At 38.4% G+C, this 27,875-nt stretch overlaps 2 protein-coding genes across 8 annotated transcripts in view; both read left to right on the forward strand.

Moving 5' to 3' along the window:
• The window catches only part of CYP27C1 (cytochrome P450 family 27 subfamily C member 1), a 33,012-nt gene extending 23,881 nt beyond the window's left edge, over positions 1 to 9,131 (forward strand). Inside the window, exons 6-10 of one of the 2 annotated variants that reach the window (XM_080398728.1) lie at positions 789 to 955; positions 1,741 to 1,819; positions 2,813 to 3,016; positions 5,719 to 5,831; positions 7,594 to 9,131. In XM_080398728.1, the coding sequence (XP_080254854.1) occupies positions 789 to 955; positions 1,741 to 1,819; positions 2,813 to 3,016; positions 5,719 to 5,831; positions 7,594 to 7,612 (582 nt within the window). In that variant the 3' untranslated portion in view covers positions 7,613 to 9,131. Of the gene's footprint in view, positions 1 to 788; positions 956 to 1,740; positions 1,820 to 2,812; positions 3,017 to 5,718; positions 6,476 to 7,593 lie in introns of those variants that run through there. The other variant, XM_080398729.1, reaches the window with a different exon arrangement.
• Positions 9,132 to 9,264: 133 nt separating this feature from the next.
• Positions 9,265 to 27,875, forward strand: part of BIN1 (bridging integrator 1) — a 116,503-nt gene continuing 97,892 nt past the window's right edge. For 3 of the 6 annotated variants that reach the window (XM_080398726.1, XM_080398723.1, XM_080398724.1), the window contains exon 1: positions 12,710 to 24,018. In XM_080398726.1, the coding sequence (XP_080254852.1) occupies positions 23,935 to 24,018 (84 nt within the window). In that variant the 5' untranslated portion in view covers positions 12,710 to 23,934. Of the gene's footprint in view, positions 9,397 to 12,709; positions 24,019 to 27,875 lie in introns of those variants that run through there. The other 3 variants (XM_080398722.1, XM_080398725.1, XM_080398727.1) reach the window with 3 other exon arrangements.

A 27,875-nucleotide genomic window follows, 5' to 3' on the forward strand; every position in this document is an offset into this window, starting at 1 on the left:
ATGGGTTCCTTGAAATCATCTTGTGCTCAAAGCTGAACTGCCTCCTGCCTTGTATTCTGTTTCTTCCTTCATACAAAATATTTTAAAATTATCTTTCACACAATACCTCTTTTCTGGAGCCTTGATGATTCTTAGAATCATTAATTATGGGAAGGAATATGTTTTAACATTTAGGACCACTTTAAATGTGTAAGCTCGTCTTCAAGCTTCCTTAAGAAAGCTTTCAATAGCATGCTGAATTTCAGTCAAGTGGGAATTTTCAAGAGGTAGAAAGTGCCAGTTGTGGTCTAGCATTGCTTACCAAAGGATCAAGCATAATCTTAGCAGCGATAGCATCAATTCTGTTGTGTAGATGCTCTGAGGAGACCACCATAGGCTTAAAAGGGGTTGGTAATGCTCTGAGTAGTATTCGCTTGTTTCCTCTGAAATGTTTTTGTTGGGAAGATAAACACATAATCAAAAGTAACAGTTAAAAACTAAACAGCAATGGATTATGTTTCAGTACTGTTTATGTGGTTTTGTTTATTTTTTCTGTTACTTGTCATTTCACTGGGAAAACATTACACAGATTGTTTTGATACATGGGGATTTTTAGATGGAAAAAAGGGATGAAGGAGGCGATGGTGAAGTCTGACAACATCCCATTGAATCCTTTGTTATCAATATTAATTACTATACTTTAAATAAATAAAACACATAGTGGAAAACTGATTGGTTTTCCTGGCTTGAAATGGTTTTTAATCTAATCTTGTTGGACTTGATGATGATGGTTGTGGTTTCTTCCTTAGACTTCTTTTACTTTGTCCTGGGCGACGTACCTGTTGGCAAAGAATCCTGAGGTTCAACAACGTGTTTATGAAGAAATAGTCAATAAGCTGGGGAAGGACCAAGTGGCTGTTGCTCATGATGTCCCAAAATTACCTTTAATTAGAGCAGTGCTGAAAGAAACCTTGAGGTAGGTAGCAGACAACTGCAATCATTAATGTAACAATTTAGTTACATGTAGTTGTAATGGATTTTGAGTCCATGCTAATGTTAGTATTTAGTTGTTGTTATTGCTCTCTGCTGCTTCTTTTATTTATTGTAGCAGTATTGTGTCCAATGATGCCTAAGCAATGAAATATGATGGATTATATAATGTTTAATGTTTTTAAGTATGGTAGAACTAGTATCACATATGTAGAACACACCTGTTAAGGTAAGTCATTGAAAGCTTGATTTTTGCCTTTTAAGTATTAGTCTGTGTGATGCACTGTAACAGCCTCTGCCCTCACACTGGTACTTTGCAGCACCACTACAATCATTTTAAGCTTCTTGAATTAAATTGAAAGCATGTGACACGCTTTTTTTATATGTTTATACCAAATGTTCATGTGAGGTGAAGAGACTAAAAGGATTTTAGAGAAGGCATCAACAAGGCTTTTTCAGCTCCCAGTAGTTCTAAAACGTGTCCAGACTAACAAACTGATTGCATGTTTGTACCTGTGTAAAGCAAATAAATACACAGACCAAATAGCTCAACCTCCAGTTACTAGTAAATAACTTTCCTCAGTTATAACCGTTTTCTCCAGATCATTCAAGGTCTTTGAATCTCTAAGTAGTTCTGTACTTTTGAAAAACCTTTTTGCTGTGAATGCATATTGTGTTCATAGTGCATATTTGTGAATGCATATTGGAATCTAAAGTTTTTAATTTGTTTTAATTATTGCTGTTGAACTTCTCATAAATACTTGTCTCTAGGTTATATCCAGTATTGCCAGGAAATGGAAGAGTCACCCAAAAAGACTTGGTCGTTGGAGGATACCTGATACCTAAAGGGGTAGGTTCTATTGCAGTCGTCTGCAGAGAACAGTTTAATTTTTGTGAACGCAATGTGATCTGTCACAACATATACATATATACAATTCTTTGATTTCAAAAGAACTCACCAAGCTACAGCATTAAGAAGAAAGTATTTCAATAATACCCATTTATATGACAAAAACCTGATTTTATAATTGACTTGTTGCTGCTGGTTTTTTTAGATTTGGGTCCTCACCATATAATCAAATTTACCATCATGACTTGTCCTTAATATTCTTGAGGGTGGAGGCTATTAATAAACATGTCTGTGCAATGTTACTATTTCATTAAAAATGTATGAATTTCATTATTCTTGCGATTTTCTAAGTCTTTGCCTGTCAATTCCCTTTGTAGAAAGAATTTGATTTCCTTTTTCAATTATGAATCTTTCCTACCATTCAGAGATTACATAGTAATACATGCACATGGTATAACTGTATGGCTCTAATTTAAATGACAGCATTACTGTGTTAAAGCAACATAGCCTTAAGACAGTCAGGACTCTTAATTCTTAATATACTTACTTAAATATCATTCCACATGCACCCCTACTGCAGATTTATTCGGAAACATCATCGCATCAATTATTGCTGGTTTTTTTCCTGAGGTGGTGTAGTTTCTTTTCCTTCTCATCCTCGGTTTTTACCTTTTCCATTGCCTTGTATCTCTCTTCTCCCTTTCTCTCATACTATCTTTCTGAGACAGTTCCCAATACTTGTGAGTTTTGTTCCCATCTCCTTCCCCATTGCATCTTCTCTAATATATCTAGCAACATATAAAACAATTTGAAGATTATTTCATTTGTCCAGTTGAGAAAGGTATCTGATTTTCTAAGTATCCTTTTTTTTTCTAGAAACACTTAAAGATACTTAATTTTTATCACCTCATATTGCATAAATTACAGTAATTACAAATGCTTTTTTATTTGTTATGTGTATTTGAGCTAGCTAAATATCATTTATTTTCTCAGACGCAGCTGGCACTCTGTCATTATACCACTTCATACAGCGAAGAAAATTTCTCAATGGCAAATGAGTTTCGACCTGAGCGCTGGCTGAGGAGAGATAATTTGGACAGAGTAGACAATTTTGGTTCCATCCCCTTTGGTTATGGCATTCGAAGTTGTATAGGAAAAAGAATTGCAGAGCTGGAAATTCATCTTGCATTAATTCAGGTTAGAACTATGTGACAGCATTACAAGAAGAAAAATATATTGGTATGATTCTTTTCTATGTATACCATTTCTGGGTATCTTACAGGGATCAAAACCTTTGTTTTGGAGTGTTGTCTTGCATACTCATCCTGCAAAGGCTTAAAAAATTGAAAATAATCATGCTTGATACGTAGCATATTAGTTAAACTACATTGCAGAAGAAAAAAAATCTTTATAATACAAATGAAGTAAAACTAAAGGTAAGATTTGTAAGGCAATACATGGATTTGGTACAGAAGGTTTTTGTAAACAAATTAGAAGTCTTTCTTAATGTATATTAGAAAGGTTACCTGCTCAATTTCAGTATTTTAGTTATGAAGAATTTGGTGCTTACAAAGACATAAAATAGTTTTTATATCCTTGTATTGACCACACCGCTACGACAAATAGTAGAATTTTTCTATGTTCTGTGGTTTTTTGTCCCTTCTTGTTCTATCTTCTAACTTTATCATTTTAGATATACATAACTTATATGAGTAGTTAGTACCTATTGATATATATAATTTTCCATTGCTTTATTTCATAAAGAAAGCTTTCCCAACAGCTGCTACATTTTTTGTTATTTACAAGACAACTTTTAACTCAAATACTGAGATCAGATTGTGCAACCAAACCTCAAAGATTTGGAAACTATTTATAGTTACTTAACTGTAAAAAATATTTAGACCCGTTATATGTATTCAAAGCAAAGCTTGATTGAATTTGCCTTAGAATTTCCTTAAGTAAACTCATAGAACAATCTCTGGACAATTACATGTGTCTTTCAGAAGCCAGACTGAGATAGCTCTCGAGGATCTGGGTAAAACAAACATACTTGCATCTTTTTGAATAGGAGGATCAAGGAAGTAATAGAGAGCTTGCTTTTGTTTACTGGAAAGAAATTAGAACAAAATAACACAATCTATTTACAAGTATCAAGATGAAATTTAAGTGATTTAAAAATAGAAACACATGTAGCATGAGGCTTATCAAAGAGAAATTTTTTCAGACCAGTCCGATTTCTTTCTTTGACTTGATCATTTACCTAACATGGTGGATATAAAGTAAATTATGTATTCCGACTTCAGGAAGTATTTTCACATGTCCTATACATTGTTCTCACAATTAAATTAATAAAATTTGTTCCAGATGGAAGTACCTATAAAATGCATGCACAACTGGTTGGAAAAAAGAAATAGCTGGAGGCAGTAGCTGTCAAATATTTGCTGTTGAACTGGGAAAGCGTTTAATTAAAATTCTGTAAGAGTCTGTCCTGCATTTGATTTAGGTTGGTATTTTCATTAACGGTGTAAATGATGGATTAGAGAATATTTTTAGAGTTTGCATAGGATACCAAGCTGACATGAATTAAGTTAAAATCACAGGATATGAATATAGAACTACAAAAAAATGGGTAAATGTTCCAGAATCAACACAAAATTTTTCACTAGGGATGGTTGCAAGTTACTACTCTTGAGAAGAAATCAAGTGCTTAAATACAAATTGCTGGCCAACTGGCTGGGTAATTAGTACCATAGAAACCGACTGGAAGTATATAGGAAAAATTGGTCAAGAATAATTATGCTAATTCTGACAAGGCAATGCAATTCTTGGGCATATTAACAGTATTAACAAGCATGTTGTATGTCAGAAAGAGTAGCTAAATCATGTAATCTTACCAAACACTGATGAATCCTCAGCTAGACAATGATACGCAACTGACCCTGTGCGCTGCATGTTAAGATATAGTCAAACTGGAGGAAATTCAGAAGGCAGAGAGAATAACAAGAATGTGAGGTCTGAAAAAGAGAAGAATGAGATGGATTTGGTCAAACATCTAACACTGAAAAGGTAGTTATGTGTAGGATAATAACACATTGTTCATCATGCTTACTAGGAGAAGGGTAAGAGAAGGTTGCTTAGTTTATAGGAAACTGAGAGTTAATATTAGGAAAAGTTGAGAACGTTGCAGTATTTTCTTCTTGAAATTTTAAAAGTAAATAGCTGAGGTATTCTATATTCAGCTTCAAAACAGGTGACATAAATCTCTTGAAGTTTGTTTAGCCCACAGCTTCTGTGATTTGTATTTGCAGCTGATTCTTTCAGTTCATTAAGTGTATGGAAATAGAAGTTTCATGTACAGAAAACCTGTGTGATTGAATTATAATGATTCTGTTCTGGAGAGGTTCTACTATTTGACTCTTTGAATCATGATTGTTTCACTTCATGGTGCACTGGACAGTTGCTGTCTCATGTTTGTTTTGTTTTCTTCTACCCAGAAAGAGAAGTATGTTCAATGAGATTGGGACTTTTTTATTGCTTTGTTTTATAATTGCACATATTGATGTGTATTAAAGTGAAATAAAAAACACAGAGAGCAGAAGCTCATGAGGTTTGAAAGAGACTTTTGTTTCTTTGAAAGCTCAGACTGTTTAATCTAGTTGTGTGGAAATTCTTCAAAAAGTTCAGTCCTCCCTCCATCAGAGAAGGAAGATTTTTGACTATAATCTTCACCTTGTAACAACTATTTTTTCTTTCCTGTATGGGAATCCTAGCACTTAGACTCCACAGAACTGGCAACAAAAATTTTGTTTGTGATAGTCTATTTTGTTCTCTTTTCCAAAGTCTAATTTCCATAGGTAATTTTGCAGCTTTTCTAATACTTGTCCTGCTTCTCTTCACAGTTGCTTCAGAATTTTGAGATCAACATTTCTCCCAAAACTGAACCAGTTCATGCCAAAACACATGGACTTTTGACTCCTGGAAACTCCATCAATGTGAGATTTTCTGACAGAAAGTGAGACTCAAATGTTTTGGAAATACTTGTTTGATTTTCATGGGAACAGACTTGCATCTCATGGATGTTTAATTATGCTTGTTCTTTGGTTTGTAGGTATTTCACAAAACAATCAAATATTTCGTTCTGCCTTAGTTTTAGCAGTACATAAGAGAAATTACCTCTCCTTTAATAGATAATTACACATATGAAAAAATACACTGAAAAAAATTCCTTCTTGCACTGGGAATCTCCTTTCACCTGGAAAAATTTCTAGTAATAGCAACACTTGCATTGAAAAAAACCCCCACATTAAATTCAGACATACTGGTATCATTCGGTGGTTTTGTTACACTGCTTTCTCATAAAAGTCAACTACTCAGTGAGTCTGTTTGAGAGCAAGAAGATTACTGTATCATATGTGAAAATTAGCTGCATTTATGATTTTGTCTCTTTCTGTTTCTTGTCCTCCAGTGTTTTTTAAAAGTTCCCACCTACACTGAAACTATGAGGTCATTTCTGTCTTGTCTGTAAAAATTTACCCCACATGTATTAAAAAATCAATACATTAATGTGACAAGTAAAGAGAAAAAATACACTCAAAATACAGAACAACTAAAAATTTATCAAAACATCATCTCCATAAAATGTTTGTATATATTTTTTTTTAAATAATAATCTTATAAATAAACATTGAAATGTCACATTGTAGAGTTAGGAACCCAAGACAATGTCCTCATCACCAAAGCATAAGCTGAGTGGAATAGCACAAGCCACTTTCACTGTTCTAGCTAATACGATGCCAAACCCAAATGCAAATAATAAAAATTAAGTAGTTGTTGCATTTTTATAATTTAATTAAAATACTGCTATTAACTATCTTCACAGTTCAACAGCAAGAACTGGAAACTTCCCTTTGTAACATGCTGAACCCATAGGTAGATGCACAGCTGCCTTCTGTAGGATGGAAATGTGACTGCTGAAGTATTTGGAGATTTTTTTGCTATCTAGTGTCTAATACAAAGAATGGACACCTGAAAGGTGGATTTTTTAATTATTATTGTATTTTTCCTATGACAACTAACAGAAAGGTCTCTCTTGCATGATACTTTAGATAACTTTAGTATCACTGCATTATCCTTACGTTCTCATTTTTGAGAGAAACCTTGTGCCTTGGGTGTATGCTATGCCTTGAACAATGCTCAAACCTGCATATTCTAATATGAAATTAACTATGTAGTTATGTATAGTTAACTGTTTACATGTCAAGCTCTGACTGTTTGTGAGGTAGTTTACCTACTGATAATCATAAACTTTTCAGCCAACATGCAGAGTTAGAAAAAAGTTGTGCAACACAGTTTTTAAAAAGAGAACATTTTTCTAAGCTCATCTATCTGTAAGAAGTCAAATTAAATAACACACTGTAGTTATACTAGTGTACATGAAATTCCACATATCTAACTACTACAGTCACATTGTTGTATTTTGGTTACTTTTTGTAGTGCCTTTTCAAGGTCTGGACAAAAGACAACCAAAGCAATCTCCTTTGTATGGATCTTGTATATAAAATAGTAACAATAAACAAAATTGGTCTCATCTGTGAGAAGATTAAATGCTAACGTGATGACTTTAAAATGTTAATCTGTATCGAGCATATATAGGTACTATAAGAAAAACAGGTATATCTGTGGAGGGTTTTTTCCTTGAATGAGCTTGCTTTCTGATGCTGTTTTCCAGGGCTTCACATTATTCCCTTTTTTTCCTTTCCTATTATTATTTCCAGTTGTCCCTATCTTAAATAGAATGAAGAGAGCTGTATGTGCCAGAGCCAGCTGACATCCCAAAGGAGGTGTTTTGCAAAGGTCTGTCTAAAAGTCTGCGGGTTGAGTATTTGACTCCACAACTCTGCCTGTTTTTGTTGACTTGGGGACCAAGAGGCCCAAGCCTTGAATCCAGATTTGGATTCTGTATGGTGCCCTCTTTTTGCATTGCCATAGCATCGCTAGAAACACCAGCCTCTGCTATGTTGCAGTACATTTGCTTCTTGGTATCAGTCCCAAGCAATACACCACTGTAGAAGAGGGAAGAGGCATTCTAAAATGCTCTTTAAAGCATTTGAATCTTTTCATGGAAACAGAAAGCCTGTGATCTGTTTTAATACAGTATCTATCCGTGTAAGTTGTCTTTGATACATAATAAAATATTTATACAGAATTTACAAGTCCTGGTTCTTATTTTAATTGCTATTTATAATTGCATTTTTCTTCATTGTCTTAAAGTCTTTAACTTGTTGGATAGAACTGGAAGATACACTGCTACATGGGAAATTAATAGTTCAGCTAGAAAAGACGGGGATTCATACAAGAATTTAAGGTGTGTAATGACCTGGCTGAAGGTGTGGTAACACTGTATTATGAGTGCAAAGTTACCCAAGAAATACCCTAGGACTGACTCTAATGTAATGTTTTGATTAATGATAATTGCTTAATATATGGAAGAGTATTAATGATATGAAGAGTGAAGGCATAAAGGTTAAAAAAATAATAATAAAAAATCCCAAGACAACCCAGAATGTAATAGAGATGGGATGGAATTTAATAGCAAAAGACATGTACGTGGGGAATAAAAAGAGTTTACTTGAGGAGCTAATCAGCTGAAAATGAAATGTATAGAGGTATCACAGATGACTAGAAATTGCAAGTCTGTTGGAATAATGAAAAATACAGCCTAGAACGTATGAGATGAAGTATTTCCGATAGAGACTGAGGAATAATAGGTGAGACTGCATCTGAAGTGCTATGTACAGTGTGGTTAGGTGTTCAAGAAAGGTGGGGTTTGATTTGAACAGGTAAGACAACTCCTAAGGTTATCAGGTTATTAAAGTTTCTGTGAGTGGAGAAAGGGTTATACTGCAATGCTTTTTGCTCTGCCTCCCTGTGTTTTTAAGCAGATCACAAGCTTGCAGATCAAGCCCTTGCACATCTGGAAGCTATATAACCATGGGCTGAGGAGAACTTGTTTCTTTGGACACAGGACTGTGCTGACTTGATTATGCTCCTTCCGGTTGGATTAGATAGCAGGTAGTAGAAACACGGATGTCTGCAAGAGACTGAACGTATCCTCAAAAATATTCATGTAGTTAGTTTAGATAAGTGAATATTGAGAGGAGATAAATGTTCTTTTCAAACACCTTCATCACCAGCTAGCAATGAATAAACTGGTGCAGAAAGTTTTGAGCCATAAGGAGAGAGTTTAGAATAAATTTGCTGTCAGAAATGGTGAAGAAAAAACCAATTTTTTAAAAAATCTCCAAGCAGCCATGACATGCTGAAACATGGTGAAAAGAATTCTGTAAGTGGTTGTTTAACTAGAATCACTGTATTCAGTCAGTCTGTTCTCTGTTTTTGTTACTCTGTTGTAGGTACACAGGCATGGAAGGAATCTATGAGGTCAATGGTGAAGTAGTCAACTCCAGAACTGGCATACAATTTTGCTGAATGAAACTTATGAGCTCTTTAAATACCTCAACATTGATGTGCTGTGAAGATAGAGAGTAACATGCCTGGCAGCTGTGAACATGAAAGAAGTAGGCACTGGGGGGGTGTTCGGAGCTAGAAACAGAAGAGTTCTGCTGTCATGCGCAGGACTGGGGAAGGGGAATAGCAGAGCCACACAGTGGGGGCTTTGGGCTATGTGCAATAATCCATGGAAGCACACATGAGAGATAAGGAACTGGGGAGGTGAGCTGTGGACTGCACGTAGGATGGGTGAGGATGAGAGAAATGGGATAAGGCAAGAGCAGTTTGGGCACCTGATATGTGTGCTGTTTGCACCACATACCAAATTTAAAAAAAAAAAAAAAAAAAAGGCCACTACTGCTTTTGATCATTGAGGTTTTTCCTTCCTATGTTATGTTGTCACGCAATGTTCATAACTTTAAAAAGTGCTGTTGCATAATTACAAAACATTTATGTCTTTGGTAATGCCCTGTGCATTACCCTGTGCATGCCCAGAGAAGGACTGAAGGGATATAACAAATCACTAATTCTCGGTGTTCCAGAACAACGGTAGCTTGCACTGGCAGGCTGCGTGGAGGCAGATGTGTTGGAGGCTTTTTCACCTCCTGAAGCATCAATAGAGGATTTACAGGGTCATGTGAAAAGCAGATGCTAAGATGATTCAAAACGCTGCCCAGTTATAGCCGCAGTGCTGCACAGCTACTTAGGACAGATGTAAATATGTATGCCAATACAATCACTATGTAAGACAAGTCCAACTGGTCTTACACATTGGATCCTTCTGATTTTTGCAAGGTGCTTATCTGTGTCATGCACTGTATGTATTGAAGCAAGATAAACTACAGTTCACTGGAATGTGTGCTGGAAAATGTTAGGGACGAGGTTCTAAGTTGCTGGATATTTATTATTCATATATAGTTTTTCATCTAAATTTTACACTGGCAGTAGTAATAATAAAGTTAATGGGAAGGTGTGAGTAGTAACTATTTTAATATCTGATTATTTAAAAAATATATTTTTATATATATCTATGTACAAAAAAAAAGAAAAATATTTTATACTCTGTGATTAATACACACATTTGCATACCTTTTTTCCTTTCAAAAGGTATTAACACAGAAAATGAGTAAGTGTATACCCAGAGCTTGAAAATGTTATTTATTCATGTTCATGCTGAATAATAATAATAAAAAAAGTAAATGTCATATGGGTATTTTTGAATAATTACATCTGAGAATTTCCCCTGTGGTTTCCGAGTTCTTTGATCGCGGAACCCACTGGAGATACTACACCGAGGATGTGGTACCACTAGGTGGTGCTGCCTTTATAGTATTCCTTAGGAGAAGGCCATTATGATGGATCTATGAAACAAAAAATTATAGCTAAAAGAATGTACTTACTCTAGCATCTTAAATATAGAGGAGTTTTGCTATACTTGTTTGACAAGGACAGGACTCTTAGCCCTTGTACATGTAAATGTGCTCAATTTGCGTTCTTCTTTTGCATCTGCTTGCTTAAAATAGGAATTTGCTTGTAACAAGTATTACAGTATGACCAAAGTTTCACGTAGGCCTCCTTAGAGAAAATCCAGCCTTTGCAGTCCTGTGTGCCTTCTGCTGAGCTTTGGCTTTAACAGAGTTTGTCAATCGTTAAGCTTTGACACTACCTGTTATCATGCAAAATTCAAAATAAATACAGTTCCTATTCTGAAGAGATTACATTCTAGGTGAGATAAGAATAAAGAAGACAGGAAATAATTGAGGGGGATGTTTTGCCTGTTTCAGGCACTATTGTAAATTTCAGTCCTGCATTGCAGCAAACAGCAGATCTTCCGACTCCATTTAAAAGGTATTGTACCGGTCTTGGCAATGTTTGAAACAATCTGTTTGCTGCCAAGTGTTTATCTAGTTGGAAAACAGTTAAATTGAAGTGTAAACTCACTGAAGCAGCCCACTTTACTCAGACAAAAGGAAGATCAAACTCAGGTATTTCCAAAGGAAGTGTCTAAGGGATAAAAAACTGCAAGAGACTATTTGCCATTGCAGTTGAGTTTCAGGATAAGAGCTACTTTTGCTACTTTTACTATTTTATTGTTTCAGATCAGGCAAATGTAGAATTGGTGTCTAAACCAGAAGCTGAAAGGTGTGAGCAGATATTGTTCAGATTGCACTGCTTCTCTATTTTTGAGAGAGAAAAAAAATGTAAAAATGTCTAAGTATGAAGGAAACATTTTTCTTACAGCCAAAAAGTTGTTTCTTTCTTCTATGCAGGACACGAGGTATGGAATTGTCCATCTTTGCTCAAGTTAACCATTATCTTTTCAGAAAGCAAGTTGCTCAGGCAACTTCAGGAAACCAGTAAGCAATAGTAGCTCTTTGGGATACACTTAAAGTAGGCTAAATTTCTTTGTCTGCCAAATGTAAATAAGGATTTGCATTTGGGTTGCCATTTGTCAGCTAAACTGCAGAAAGTTTGTGGGGGTTCTTTGCTCTTGACTGATAGAAAATAATATAAGTAACCTGCAATAAAGCATGTTTAAGCAAAGTTGTATTGTTGTGAGTATTTATGTGAATATTGTCAGAATATTAGCATTTATGGAAGATTTGTGCAGTTTAACGTGCATGCTGGGACACAAACTGGAAAAGTTATAATAATATAAGATGAAACAATGCCCATATGAAAGTTATTTCATATAAGATCTACATAAGAAAAAATTCCCATACAGAAGTCAGTAACTGTTACAAGTGGTCTGAAAAATAGCGTCATGTGGTATCTTTCCCAGTAGTAAGTGTTGATGTTTTTAAAACTAGAAAGCATGCCAACATATGAAGGCCATTTTTTTTTTAAAGTGTTCATTGGAAATGTCAAAGAACTGTAGACAGAGAACATGACTAACATGCTAAAGGATCTGTTGATGGATTGTGGTTGTTGTTGATGGAACTGTGGATGTGTCAGCACATCTACAATTATGTCAATCTAGTCTTAAACAAAAAATCAGTTTATTTAGGATGAAAGAAATTGTAACATGGAAAATCTAGGGCATGCAGTAAGTAAAACATCTATAATGTACATTAAAGATGCTGATTTATGATGGAAGAGAAATCTTTGACCTAGGTCTAAGGGAAGCTGATAAGAAGGGATGCTTAAGAACTCTCCTCAAAAAAGTTCTTAGGTAATATCATAAGATTTTAGCCATATTTTCAGCAGCAGCTAGGTTCCTTTTGTGGTTACCAGCTATTGTGGTGTTGTTTTTCTAACTGAATTAGTGCTTACCTTGGTTTACAATTGCAGGTGTAGATGAAGAGAAGATTAAAAAACATTTAGACAAGTTTCTTACTCCCAGTAGCTCAGCACGTGAAGATCTTTGTCTCCTTTATGCAGATGGGAGTAACCACTTGAATTTGCTTGAAGATTCCCAAATACTGCAGAAGAGCCTCATCCCAGATGGCAGAAGGAAGCATTATTTCTAGATGATCAGAGAATCAAAAACGTATGTGGGGAATTATTTACACGTATCTGGAAAGGCTTAGTTAATAATCTTCACCAAAGATTCCACTGAAAAGGCAATCAGTATTTCACCGTCCCATGTATAGATATTTTTTTATGTTATTGTCACAAATTCATAGATAATAAATGCATAGTAATTTTGATAACCCTATCAAATACCAGTTATTTTCACATGAAGTTGTATGAAATAACATATAATTCTTCTCACACAGAATAAAGGCACCAAGTTAATCCAAGAAATAATCATTTACTAGTTGCTAGTCAGCTTACTTTTGTGATACAAATAGATATCAGCACCAGAAAGTGTGGGCAGCCATTTGTCTCACTTCTATCTTGCATTTCATTTTCAAGGTATTTTAAAGGTGGCTACAAAAAAATCCCAACTTTACAGATTTGTGAGACATTAATCTCAGCTGGCAAAGCTTTCTAATTCTTATCATGGTGTAGTTGATCAATCACATTCTCACCAGCTGAGACTGCAGGGAGTAGCTATATTTATCCATCACTGTCCATGTGAGATTAAGTTGACTCAGGAAAGATGTAACTCAGCCATGCTACTTTACCAAAGCAACTGCCTCTAACGTTTGTACGTTTGCAAGACTGTAGATTTTAGGCCCACAGTGAACAATTTCAGTATGTTGAATTCCCCTTTCTGCATCTTCTGATGTTGGGTCATCTTGCTTGATAAGGCATTATTGACTAACGTGTAGTAGAGATTAATGTTTTAATCTGCCATGACACCGGGCCACATTGGAATGCAAGAGTAGTACTTGTAATTACTGCAATTATGTTGATGTGTAATTTTCTATTATGTACATTTATAATTAATTTTTGATGTTGACATCTCACCACCTAATACTATGGAGGAGAGAGCAAATTAAATGTATGCAATTATGTTGTTAGAAAAAAATTACAGATAGCACACTGTCCTCATTCTACTGTCCCAGAAAATAGTGGTTTATTAATGAGTTTCTGCCACAGAAAGCGATAAAATACCAGTTGTTCATTTCAGGTAAAGTTTAAATGAATTAAATTACAGAAAATTGTATGGTGGATGGGGAATAATTTTATGTGTCCCAGATGATGACGGGTTAGGGCAGGATCCTAAGGCTTTTTGACTGTATTGGCTACTTCTCAGTGGAGAAAAATCTTTCCCAGGCTTTTGCATCACTTTTATGACTAGTATTTCAACAGCATCATGTTAGAAAAAAGTTAGGAGAAAAGAGTTCATTATTTTTAGAAGCCTTTAAGATAATATAACAAATAGAAGCACCCTCCAGTTCTTTATTAGTTATCAACATGTACTTGGCATCTAAAGTTTGGAAGTCTGATGTTGGACAATTTGACTGTAAGAGCGAAGTTCAGCCTTAGGACCAGGGAACAGTAAGAATTAATTATTTCTTTCTCAGGGATTTGTAAAGAAGGACTAGAACAAGGAATCCTATTGTGTCATGGTTTAATGTTTTTATGGAGTATTTTTTAAAAGGATGGCAGATCAAAAAAGGGTAAGAACTGCTGCCTGGAAGAGACTTTCCTTGGTTGTTTTTTGTGATTCTGATTGGCGTTTTTAGTGACTAGTCTTTTTGTAACCAGGAGGCCAAAAGAAACAGATATCACAGACAGCAATAATTTAGTATATGCTTTGTGATCAGCTGGATGTCCCTATGGGGTGGATAGGAACCTCTAATTGCAAGATGATGGTGGTCCAGTACTTGTTTTGTCCAAAGAACTGTCTCTACCCATCCATATCAATGAGCAGGAGCTTATAACATTAAAAAAAAAAAAAAAAAAGAGCATAGCTGATCTGATTAGCTTTATCAAAACACATCTAGGGCACAGTTCCATCCCATATGTTATAAAAATAAAAATTGCGTGTGTTTATATATATATCTCTTTTCTGATGAAGACTTGTTTGCTCTGAGTTTTGGGGATAGAATAATTAAATATCTCCATGAAACAATTAATGGCAAGGTCAAACTTTCTTATTCTCTCCCCCCCCTCCCCCCCCCCTTAAAAAAAGCTTCCTATATAGAATAGAAGTATGTAATTTCAGTAGGAAAGAAATGTGTGATTTCTAGGATTATCATACCTCTGTGAGGCTATAAGTAGTTGTAGTACTGGTAGGATTTGCAACTGACTTGTACATATTTGTTGCTCTGTCTAGGGAAAGTAGGATTGCTTGCTTTGCTAAATGTTTACCATGGAAGTCTTGGTAAACCTGGAGCATGCTGATATGCTAGAAAGGAATTTTAGATTTTTGTTAAATTTTTTTTTTTAAATCTAGAATCTCAGAATCATACATGTATTCAGAGGATAAAGCTGTTCCAAGATTATTCTTATCCAGGCAGCCAGTTTGCTTTGTCTTGCTTTCGTGGAGCTCACTAGTGTAATACAGACCAAAAATACTGTTCTCTTATAATAGCTGTGGTTTGGGTTTCTGTTTGCCACTAGTTTCTGGAAGCTAAATATGAGTAGCCACACTGTGCAGTGGCTTATTTTCTCATATCTTTTTGTGTGTATGAAGTCTACTATTGCTCACAGTAGTGTGACAACAGTATTAGAGCTATAAGCAAGCTAATAACCTCAGTGAAGTAGTAGACGAAGAACAGTCTCTTCCAAATCTCCAGAGCTAGAATATAGAACTACTGTAACCTTTGGATTTGAAAAGATCAGATCAGAACTGAGATATTAAGTCTTTTTTTTTTCTTTTTGTAATAAGATATTAAAAAATTCTAAAATCACAGACTGGTGTAAATGATATCAGGAGGAAAAAAAACGTGTAAATGCAGAAGCCATACAGACAGAGTAGGATAAATTAGGTGTTTATGACTTTGCTTTTTTTTTTTTTTTAATGACAGACTTTTTTGGATGCTTATTTGAAATAAAATATTTACAATAATCAGTTTCTTTTTCATTCCTCCCTTTGCATATAAGATGGAATTACTAATTATTGGGTGGCAAAATATCCTTTTGAGAAAGGGGAGGGAAATATTAGCAGTAGCTGGAAATTATAGCTTGTTTTCACAGTTTCAGGTCCTGTTTCAAGCAAGAATTTATTTGCCATATTCTCACGCAGGTTCTTTTGTTTCCTCAGAAGTATCAGATAGTGACAGGGAATGGAAATATCTTTCACAAAATGTGGAGTTCCTCTCTCTAGGTATTTCCTGTTATTTTCAGTTTATTATTTAGATTGAAACATATATCTGAGCATTGCAATCCATGAAACTTTCTTCCTTTACAGGGACTGGTCTTTGGGAAGCTCAGCAAACTTATAACTAGTCCAACTCTCTCCCTTTGGCTAAAGTGTTTGAGGCTCAAGCTTCTAGCATAGACACATTCAGGTTTAGTTCACACATTCGGCTCAGGTTTGTGCATAAGAGGTTTGATCTGGTTTATCAGCTAGCCGGTTAAATAAGGTTAGTCTGACAGCATGCACTTGTTTTGGACCAGATAACTTCAGTTCTGTGAAACGTCTACCTAGATGTGGAGATATAAGACTGCTTCCTCATTTTGTGCTGCTCTTTCTTGGCTTTCTCATCGCTGTACCCTTTCTTTATGAAGTTTTTGCCAAATATCAAACCAGGTGATGCTGATTGTGACCATATTCCCTTGTAACTCTCAGGCAGGAAAGAGATCCTCATTCTTAAACTGTCGGGGCTGTACCTGCAATAGCTATAAGAAGTCTCCACAAAGGGATATGAATGGGGACAACAAAGCATTTGAGGATTTCACACAGTAAAGGGACCAGTGTCTAAGATGTGCAAGGGAAGGACCTTACCGGTCATATTCAACACATTAGGGGCAGTGGGGGGAAGAGTAAAAGGCTTTCTGGTTGTTTTCCAAGCAGCACATTTTATAATATAGAAACTAAATTTATCTTTACCTTCGTATCCAAGAGACAAGTGTCACGTCTCGTGTCTTCCCTTAGCTTATGACTCAATGTCACTATCATCGAAGTATGCCAGGGAAAGAAATTACCAGAAGTGTCTTAAACAAAAATGTTGAAGTGATAGCTTGATTCTCCCTGCCCTTCTTTGCTTTTGAGCTGTCAGGATTCAGATGTTGATGTTTTCTTCCTGTCTGGAAACCTATTTGTGTGGTTCTAAGAGGTGGGGTTTTGAGGGAACATCCTGTATTGCAAAATTCCTAGTAAAGAGCTTGAGATGCTGCAACATTTCCAGGCTTGTTCTTTGGCCTTCAGAGTAAAGTAGTAGAAATAGCATGCATTTCCGTCACTTGTACAGTGACATGTTACAAAAAAGTTTTGCAATTTAAGATGTTTGGCTTGTTTATCTGATAGAGTTGCCTTATTTCAAAATAGAGTTTGGAAACAAAACAGAAATTTACCTTGGCATTTATGTTTATTCCTTCTAGCATCCCGATAACCCTGATATCTGTATACACAGTGCTCTTACTCATTAAACTATTGAGGGCGTTTACTTTAAGACTCTGTAAACGTTTTCTACTGAATTTGGCAGGGACATCTCAAGATGTCAGAGCATTGAATAACACTTAAAAGTGTCACATACTCTGTGAAGAGAAATATATCATTTCTAACTAGATGACCCTCCATTCTAAGTCTCTATAGTTTTTCCATTGTCAATCATGGATCAAATACTTGTCTATGAATAAAAGAAAACTGGTAATTTACCAAAGTTGGAAACAGGCAAGTGTCTGCAGCAATTGAGTACAGTATTTAGAATTTAGGTAAGAATCCAGATTGCAATGGCAAAGACCTATTCACATTAAAAACCATTTTGATGGAATCATCTACTGTTTTCTTTCAGAATGGCTTATGCATCATTCTTGGTTTTCTAAGCGTGTACTATCACAATGCATGGACCCACATTATTTTTAAGGTGGAATATTTGAGTGATGCAGCTGGCATCTAGATAACATAAATGATTCCAATGCATGAAGGCTTACCTACAGTGAACACCTACTTGAACTCTTTTGACCCTGTTTTTTTCTTTCCACTGGAAATTAACTCTTTGGTGTGCACCAAATAATGGTATCAAGAATAAAGCACATGCACAGTTTAAAAAATTTCTTGAAGTCCCTATAATACCCAGAAGCATTGTTTTTCTGTATTGGATTTTTTTACTAGAAATGTAAGCATTTGTATTGATTAACCTTTAATAAACAGTAGTGACTCTGAGAGTGTTTTTTGTAATGATGTACAGTTAACTTTGAAATTGCTTACTGCGGACTTTTAATTCTTTTGAGGTCTTCACTGTTTTTCACTGAATCTTTATGACAGTCTTTAACAGAGTTGATAAAGCCAGCTGGTGGAAATGGCTGAGTCATTAAAGGTAAGAATAACTTTTTTTGTATTTATCTGTGTTGTATTTTTTGCAGTTCAGTCCCGGTCCAGGACTGGGAAAACACTATTATAAATGTCACTAATTATTAATTAGAATAGCTTGTACAGTAATGATTGAATTGATTATTGAATATGTGCAGAAAACAGCACTTGCTGAAACCAGAAAGTTACCAACCTCATTTTCTGAAAAATCAAATCCCAAACACCAAAAGCAGAGCTGAATAATTTTGAAAACTGAACAAATCTCAAGTGATAGTGAGCTCACAGTAAACGAAGGTGAGATAGCTCTTGTAAATGATTTGTAGGAAATGAAATGAGACTATTGGGAAAGAGAAGCAAGGAGGAAGACATTGCCACTGGGGCAACTGTTACCACTACATAAAATTACCTGGTATGATAATCACCGTTGTGAAATCTTGTGGAGGCATGTTTTATAGAAAAGATTTTCTGCATTTCACTGATGTTTTTGTGCAGTTGATATGGTATCCTGGTGATAATTTCCTTTGTGGGATCCCAGTAGATGGGCCATGTGCTCTGCCATAGCTATAGAAAGGGATAAACATGCCCATCTATTACAGTATATAATTAATGTCAAGTTTTAAAATATTGTAATAAATAGTAGAAGGCTTCCTGGATTCTCAGAATAATTTCCAAAGCAAACACATGATTCACTCAGCTGCTCCCTCGGTGATTGATGTTAATGAAAAACTAAAAAAGTTTGGTTTACATGTGGCTAATCCCTTCTCTTCCTGCATGGTGGGGCACACAGAAATTTTGGTAAGCTTCTTGGAGGTGTATTTGTGCAAAACCTATGGACCATTCCCATTCTTTACTCACTTCATTTATTAGTGAAAAGTAGTTAATCTGTTGCAAATTCAGGGCCTAAGATGACTTTGTGGCGGCCGAATCCATGCAGGCAGAAAACAGAAAATAGCTACATGCAGCTGAATCAAGCATCCCAAATGGCTTGTGGATGGAAAAGAAATTTGATCTGAATTTTGAAACTGTGAAAAATCTGCCAAAGTTTTGAGGTCCCAGTAAACTATATCCTGAACACCACATAATTCTCAAGAATCCAAGCAAGCTTGCAATCAAGGGACAGTCTTCAGTGAGATATGAGACAACATTTAATATAATTTGATTTCCCATCTCTCCCCCTTTCTGTGCAGGTGATTCTTTCTGAACTGACTGGCAAAGCTCTCAGCTTTGGAGCCTTCCCTGCACAATGGTATTAGGTCTTCTTTTATGTTTGGGACATGAGAAGAGTCACTTAGGTATCGTCTTCTATTTCTCATAAAAAATCTTTCCACTCGTAGTGAAGAGTTTCAGCAGAAGTCATGAGTTTGGGGGATGTGGGAGACACCACCTTCTGGATGCTATTTTTAAATCTAAGTTGTTTCATAATGCTTTTGTTTTAAGGACAGAACACTTAATCAGCAAGGGTTTATCTACTATTTCTATGGTAGAAACTTCCTAATCCTTCTCAGTACCTTTCTGTGGGAGAACAAAGGGAGAGTTTGCGTAAGAATACAGTCAGTCAGAAGGAATGTGAAGGCAAACTAGATAATGCTGAAATTGATGTCTGAATTACCCCTGATAATGTCAACAGGTTAAAAAGAAAGTTAGAAGTCACCTTTGCAAGCTCTTCCTGAATGTTGTCCCTGAAGAATGCGTGGTCCAATGGAAAGAAAAAAAGTGAGCAGGCTGTTTAAGGCAAGCAAGGTTGGAGTCAGTACTCGATTAGATTTTGCAACATAACATATTTTGTGTATTTTGTTGTTTTCAAGGTGGTGGATTTACTCTCTTAAATTAATCCTTCAACTGACATCACTAAAGCAAGGGAGAGGTGCTGGCAATGAGTGAGGCCAACTGACTCTCAACGTTACAGCCAGTGTTAGCGCGGGAACAAGCCTACGGATCCAAACAACCAGAGGCTTTGGGCTCTTTAAAATGTGAACTTCAACTCTGAATACAAACAAGAAATCATGATTGAAATAGAGCCATTTTGTGTTACATTAATACTCAGGGAGAAGGGCTTTAGAGTTTTGGGGATAATTTATTGCAAATAATATTATTTAGTATGAATATAAACATTTTAAGAATTCAATAATGATGTATTTATATTTACCATGAACATTTTTAATTAACCGAGCTCTACTAAATATTTTAAAACAATAATTATAAACCCAAAATCAGAACTCCTTGCTGAAAAGAAACAAAAATCAGTTTTACTGGGTTTTCATTTCCTCTGCAGCTGGAAGAGAGAGTATATACTTGCAGTTCCAGGAATGGTAGAGACCACTGCTATTGTAATCTTAAAATTATTGTATTTAAATGAATTAGTTTATACATGAAAGATTTTGCCACCAGTAGCAGGGAAGCAGATACATTTTGATTTCACAGCTTGTAGCTCTGAACACGTAAGCTACAATTAAAAGAGGTTCAAGTCAGAAAAAATAAAGATATGTTAATGAACACATTGCTGAAATCACTCTTTAAAAAATAAAATTTTATACCAATTTAAATTAGGAATCATGAAGAAAACACCCTGCCCCCAGATAGACAAACTTAGCAAACCAGGAATAATAATGAAAAATCATAAAAAAGAGAGATGTAACAACGCTGCATTTACTGTAAGCTTGAGAACAGAACATGGTTAGATAGATGTGAGCCTGAAACCTCTCCTGTCCACAAGGCAACAGAATGCTGCATATATCACCTGCCTAAAATGACTTATATGTTCAGTCAAATGCATAGCCACTCATAGTATATGGTGTTTACCGGGTCGTGCTAGGTGAATACCTTTTGTGACACACCTGGAGCCCCGCAAAACCTTTGCAGCTTTGGTGCTGATCCAATCAAGCATAGAAATAACTGGGAAATTACTCATGCTGGGAGGTGGGTGCTTGCTGTTAATCCCAGCTTTTAAAACTTACACACTTTGTCATCATTTTTCATTGTGGTGAATGTGTGTGTCTGGCCACGTTTGTTTCACAATTGTCCAATGTTTGCCATGGATTCTTTTTTCAGCTCATGTGCCGCAGTCATCCGCTTTTCACTTGAAAGAATGTAATCAGACAAAAATCCTTGCAAAACCAGTTTCACTGAAGGAAAGACCTAAGCAGGAGAAGCAAATATATGAGGTAGGATGGAGAGGAATGTGTTCTGACCCTGAAACATCTGCTCTTTTAAATGTGATGTTACAAATGTTTAACCACATGTGCATCTTTCATGCTGAAAAGCTCAGCTAAGGAGGAAGGGATGGGGAGTAAGAGACAAAGAAAATGGGATATTAATTATGTTTCCAGATGGTACTGAGCCGTGAGATGCTGCAAAATTATGGATGATACTGGAACAGAAAAGTAATATGAAAATACCTAGTAAGGCTGAAATTACAGGCAAAACGAGATGCATTTGGGACAAATACACAGCTGCATACATACAGAAAGACACACAGAAATATGAGTACTAAATGCGAAGCCAGAAAGGAATTGAATACAATTGCAGTTTGCGATACAGTGTGGCACCACAGGTACACATATGCTTGAGTCTGAATATGTCTTATATCACTGCAATTTTCTCATATACGACTGAAGCCTATGCCTAAGTATTTTATTAAATAGGAATAGTGTGTCTACTAACATAATTGAAATATAGCACGGATTTAAACCGGTTTCTGAATGAGGGCTTTTGTCATTAAAAAAAAAAAATAAAGCCATTGCCATAACAGCAAGAAATGCAGAGGCACTATCTCACAAAGCCCCACAAAGAGGTGTTGACAGGTTCGCTGCCCACAGTTTCTCAGGGCTCTGGCAAGACAATTGTTTTTATTCCAAGTTCTGAATGAACAGAAATAGTAGTGAAGCAGAAATGGGAAACAATAAATGAAATATAAGATGAAAAACCTGGCCTAGCTCTCTGAAGAAATCACCTTGAATGTTTTTCTGTTGCTTTAGATCGCAATAATGAGTGCTACACTACTCTCTATGTGTGCAAAACTCTGGAGATAACATTCTTAATCTGGCAAAATAAAGACTGTGTGAAATCATCTTGGGACGCAGGTAGGTACCCTCTTTCAATTAAAATAGGTGTAAGAGATGCAAATCTCCATCTTAAAGGCAAACGCAAGTTTCTGAAATACCTGAATTGTCTGCAGAGTGTCAGTTTGGTCGATACCTTACTGGGTACAGTGTGCACAGAGCAGATGTAAGCTTCCACAAAGAAGAAGTGAGTGTGCAGAAGCAGGCTAGGAAGGAAGCTTCCCCACCACCAGACCGAGCCCCACTGTGTGGAACTGACGGAAACTTTGGGGCCAAGTATTAGGATATGAATAACTGCACTGAGGTGGCTTCCTGTATTCCAGGAAGCAGAATTCTGTCCAATCTTGTAAAGGAATAGAGTTTCATGAAAGATATTTGCACAGTAGGTCTAGCAAAATGCAACCAAAGCCCTGGTGGGATGGAAGCGGTGGCATAGCTGCAGTGTACGCAGTCAGGAAGGCCAGGGTCACTGAAGTGGGATGGGGCAGGGTGCATATTTCGGCCAGGAGCAACGCTGAAAAAGCAGTTGAGTCACAGCTGAAGAATAATGCCATACAGGCTAAGGTAGCAGGAATTCGGGGGAAGTTAAGCATATAAAGTGCTCTGTGCAGTCATGGTTAGTTTTCTTCTGGTAAATGCCCCATCACTGCAATGTTTTCTGCAGTGGAGCCGCACAAAGTGCCTCACTCCACTGTCACCATCGCTCCCTAACTGGAACAGCTGTGTGCAGCCATGCCAAATCCAAATTCTTATGCAAATCCAAAATCATCTAAAAAGCTGTTACCGCAACACATTTAAAGTTTTGTACAAGTATTAACTAATTAGCCATCCTAATGTTCCTGTGAGACAAGCTGGTCAATTGATGATTCCAGTTTTCAAAGAGACAGTGCTGAGGTGATGGCATCTCCCTGGGTCCCATAACAGGCTGGTAGGTTAAAGCGTGGAATCTTCTGTAATTTCAGCTTGCTGTTGAAGAATTAGGGTTTTGCTTCACTTACAGATACCCTCCCCTCCACAATGTAAATTTCTTGCTTTGTGTTTGTAAAGATCCAGGAATAATTTGAAAAGTACCTTAGGTGTATACATTTAGGAGTAGGGACAGTCAGAGATGACAAGTAGGGGTACAAATCTCTTAAAAGCGGGAAGAATGCTATTTTGCTGCGGCGTGAAAGACAACCGCAAATCCATACCATCACCCGAGATCAATCACTCGTTACTGTGTGTAATTGTGACTACTACTAAAGACTGATAGAGCCGTTAGCCAGCATCTCCAGGTGACTTTCCTCCCAGCTTAGCTGGTTTGAAGTGTTAGTGGCTCACTGCTTCGGTGTGGGAGGCCCCTCGGCATCTCTCCCTGCATCCCACCTCCCTCCTTGCGACGCTTCCCGGCTTTCCCCACCCTGCCTGCCTCCTCTGGGCCAGGCTGCGGCGGGGGACCCGCCGCAGCCTGGCCCAGAGGAGGCAGGCAGGGTGGGGAAAACCTGGCAAACACCCCCTACCCCCCCCTGGCAAAACCCCTCTTTCCCCAGCAGACGCGATGCCCCGCCGTGCTGCTGCTGCCCCCTCCCGGGGCGCCGCGTTGCGCGGCCCCTTTAAGGCGGCGCGGGGCGCACTGTCCCTTTAAAAGGCGGCGGGCGGGAGGCGGTGGCGGCCGGGGCTATCGCCTGCCCGCCGGGTTTTCCCCCCCTTCCTGCCGGCTCGGCGTTCGCAGCCGCCCGTTAAAAAGAGGAGGCAAGATGGCCGAGCTGGGCAGCAAGGGGGTCACCGCCGGGAAGATCGCTAGTAACGTCCAGAAGAAGCTGACCCGGGCGCAGGAGAAGGTAGGGGAGAAATGGAGGGGGGGCACGGCCACCGCCTCCCCGGGATGCGGGTCCCGGGGCTGGTACCCCTCCCCGAAGCAGGGATGCGGGTCCCGGGGCTGGTACCCCTCTCCGAAGCAGGGATGCGCCTAGCAGCGGCGTCCCTGCACACCACCCCCCCATACCCTCCTCTCTTCAGGGGCTGGCAGCTGCTGTCTCCGCCGGAGGATTCGGGAGCCCCTCGGCATCCCGAGGATGCCCCAGCTGTGGGGGTTTGCCATCCGCTTGCACGCTCGGGATCAGCAGGAACATGGCATCGCGTTCGGCTGGGAGAGGGGAGGGAGGACAGGGCGCCGCACGTTTGTTTTAAACGGGTAGATGCTGCGTTGTTTCGGCAGGAGGAGAACCTTCGTGCTGGGGTGGTTAAGGTTGCGCTTTATGCGGCAGTTCCGCGAGCAGCGCTGTGTTTTGCGGTAGCGCTAAATGCGTAACCTGGAAGAGGGTGAGGAAAAGGAGATGTTGCTTCCTTATCTTCTAACAGCACAGCATGGCAGTTGCTGCTTGTTTTACTGACCTTGAGCTCCAGGTTTTGGAACGATGGCGAAGCAAAAGCCATACGGTCTTTAAAGATCGTGCCGCTGTCTGCTGAGGGAGGGGTGGTTTCTGAATCCCGGGAGCCCGTTCGCGGCTCTCCGCCCACCCCTGTGCCAGCAAAAGGTGCCAGGAATATGCAATGGATACTTTCTGTGTTCATCTCTCTGGCATGCTCCATCTGATGCCAGATGCCTGCTCTGCGTAGGGATTATCAGACATTTTACGAAGGGACATCGATCAGCTGCTTTTATCCCAGACACGCTCATCTTGGTTTTCAGTGATTTGCTGTGAGATGACATTGACTGAATAAGGACTGGTGCATCTTCGAGGGAGGGAGGGTGAACAGATCTGCCCACTGCTGTTCTCATGCCGTGGAAGTTATCTTTAGCAGATAGATTTAATCTGGGAGGTTTGGGATTGGATGCAGCGCTGGCCTGAGCCTTGTACCAATCACCGACGCTGTTGCAGAATGCTGCTGGGTCAGAATGGCAGCCCCAACCTGTTGGGCCCAGCGTTGCACATGCTGCTTCCACTAATTTAAGCTCATTTACTGGACTAGGAGCATGATTTGAACTTGCCTGACTGCTTGAGGAAAAAACCAACAACCCACAAGTGAATAGCCGACGTAGTATGGAGCTGGCTGCAGCACCGAGGTCCTGGCCTCGCTCCCCGTGCCAGAGGGAGCGTGGCTGCGTCCGTGGTTTTCCCCCTTCCTGCAGTTCCAGGGGGGGACAGGACAGGGAAGCTGTCTCCTGGTATCTAGTTCACCCTGAACTCGTCACAGATGCTAAATCCATTCTGCCTTAACCACCAGATGGCAACCATATTTTTAGTTAATATGAAGGTAGGTGGTGAAGGCTGAGCTCCTTGGCCGGCTAATGGAGTTATTGTATTTATCGGTGCAGCCTGGAGCCAAGTGTGGCCTGCCAGGCCCTTCCCTGGCTTCTTATCGGAACGCACGCAGGTTCTTTTCATAGGGAGAGTTTTCCACAAATTCCTCTCAACTGGAGATCCAGTTCACTTCCTTGCTTATTCCCTGGTGGTGACTGGGGATATGGGAACTATGACAACAATAATCATCAAGAGTTTAGCCGTGTTTTGCAGGTGATTTGCACAATCTGAAATCAGTGGTTTGTCTCTTAGCACAGCTCCTTTCCCTCTAAGGAGCGAAGGAAAACAAACGCCAAAGCACTTGCTTAATAACACAGTTCTAGCTCCTTCGGCCATTGTTATCCTAGCGCAAACAAAACAGCTTTGCTCTCTGGGCTCTAAAAAAGAAAAAAATGGCATTGCTTGCTTCATCTTCTGACTTGCCCCTTCATACTGCTACAGCGTTACCTCCAGCAAGTCCTCTGTTGTGGAGTGTTAGCTGTTTCACCTGTGTGTCTAAGGGACAGACTTTCACTGAAGCAAACTTGTGGTAGCTTTCAGCTGGTGAGGAAAGATACAGCTCAATAGAAAGTGACAAGGGAGGCACCAGTCTTCATGGCATTACACTGTTGTATATATATACTGGTCTTGTGGTATTTAGGTTTAAACTGTGATACTACCTTTAGTAGGAAGAGTAAACCACAAGATAAAGATCAGGTATTTAAAAAAAATAAACAAAAACGTAAGCAAAAGCGTGCAGAGGTAGATCTGCATACGTAACAGACCAGGCACTTTAAAAATGTATGAGGTTTTTGTGAGGGGATGCTGACTGAGGTTCAGCTTTCCTTTTTGAGGCTTAAACAAGCTGACAGTGTTCCTTTTACGTATCTTCTTTTGATTTGAATCTAGGATAAAAATTCTTCCCTTCAGAGTGGTATCTCCCTCCCAGCTTGAGCCCTGAGGCTTTGACTTCAGCAGTTTCCTTCATGGTGAATTTAAGCCTTGTGTTAAGCAAAGAATGATGTCTTTTTGTTCAATGCAGAATTCACACTGAAACACTGTACACATCCTTTTTTCCCCTTCTGAGATGGCTATTATGTAAAGTATGCAAGATATTCCTTCAGAAGTACTGTTTGTTTTGAGCCTTTCAGCAAAACTGCTGGCTATTTTTGGAAGACACTTTCTCAATTCTACAGGAAACATGGGGCGGAATGGTTGACTATGCTGTTTGCAAATGGGCTCTGCACCCTTATGACCTCTCGCTCTATCCAGCGGTAGCCTCAAGTACAATACTTGGCAATAATTGGCCCATTTTCTGGTGAAATGTATCAATTAGTTGATGGCTCTGTCCAGAGGAACCCACCTCACAGAAGGAACCCATGCAACTATTGCTGACTAATATATTACCCTTTGCAACTAACAATTAGGAGATTCAGTCTGGAAATCACACTTTGTTAATCCTGTAGTTAGCTGAAGGATTTTCAGACCAAGATGTTGAGGTCTGAGCCTTTCATAATTCTAAACCTCTTAAAATAGAGGAAAATTGTAATGCCTGCAGTGTCATGATGTCTTGGAGAGACCCTAATGTTTGCAAGCTCTTTCAAACTTTGCCAGTAATGATTTGAAGTTGTTGGTTTTTTTCCTCTATGTCTGTAATCCGCCATTTTGATTAAAGTTTATGTGTCTGCTATGTGATCACTTTTTATCTTATATTTGACATTTTTAAAAAACCTCCCCGATTTCCACAGTTCCCATTTCTCTCAAAGAGTGCCCTGTTTCTGGATGTGTCAGCCTGCACGTGCACAAACATTTCTGCTTTAAACAAATTGAGACAGTGTCTTGGTGACTTGATGGAATCCTGGCGTGAGGGTTAACTCCTCTGCAAAGCTGCGGGATGAGGTTGATCTTGGGGAGCAAGGGGAGCAAATGGATTTTTGTTATTTGGCTGGCAGTGAGGGTCCTTGTCAGAGAATCAAGCACTTTGCTTTCCTCCGGCACGTTAGGCAGAGATTCAGAGTGGAAAAGTGTTATTGGCTATGCGGGCACTGATTGACCATTTAAATTGCGTACAGATTAATAGGCGCATGAGATGAATTGTAAAGTTGACATTGGATAGTGACGTTTTTCCTTGGGAGCTTTTTTGTGTGGAGAGGAGTAGAAAGGGATGAACTTCCCTTTCTAGACTCAGCCTGAGTGTGGGAAGATCCTGTTCTGTAGGAGTGGTGGTGTCTTGCTTTCCTTTCATTACAAAGCTGGCCAAAATGAGGAGTCTGTTCTGTGACGTGAACAGGCTGTCATATTTTTTCATAGTTTTACTCTGATGTACCAACAAACCAAGGTATCCCTTTTTCTCCCTCTCTGTCCCTAACCAAAGGGGAAGGCTTTGTTCCAGGGCCTGGCAAAGTTTAGTTTGC

This window comes from Falco punctatus, assembly GCF_963210335.1.
Source record: "Falco punctatus genome assembly, chromosome: 8".
NCBI classification, from domain to species: domain Eukaryota; kingdom Metazoa; phylum Chordata; class Aves; order Falconiformes; family Falconidae; genus Falco; species Falco punctatus.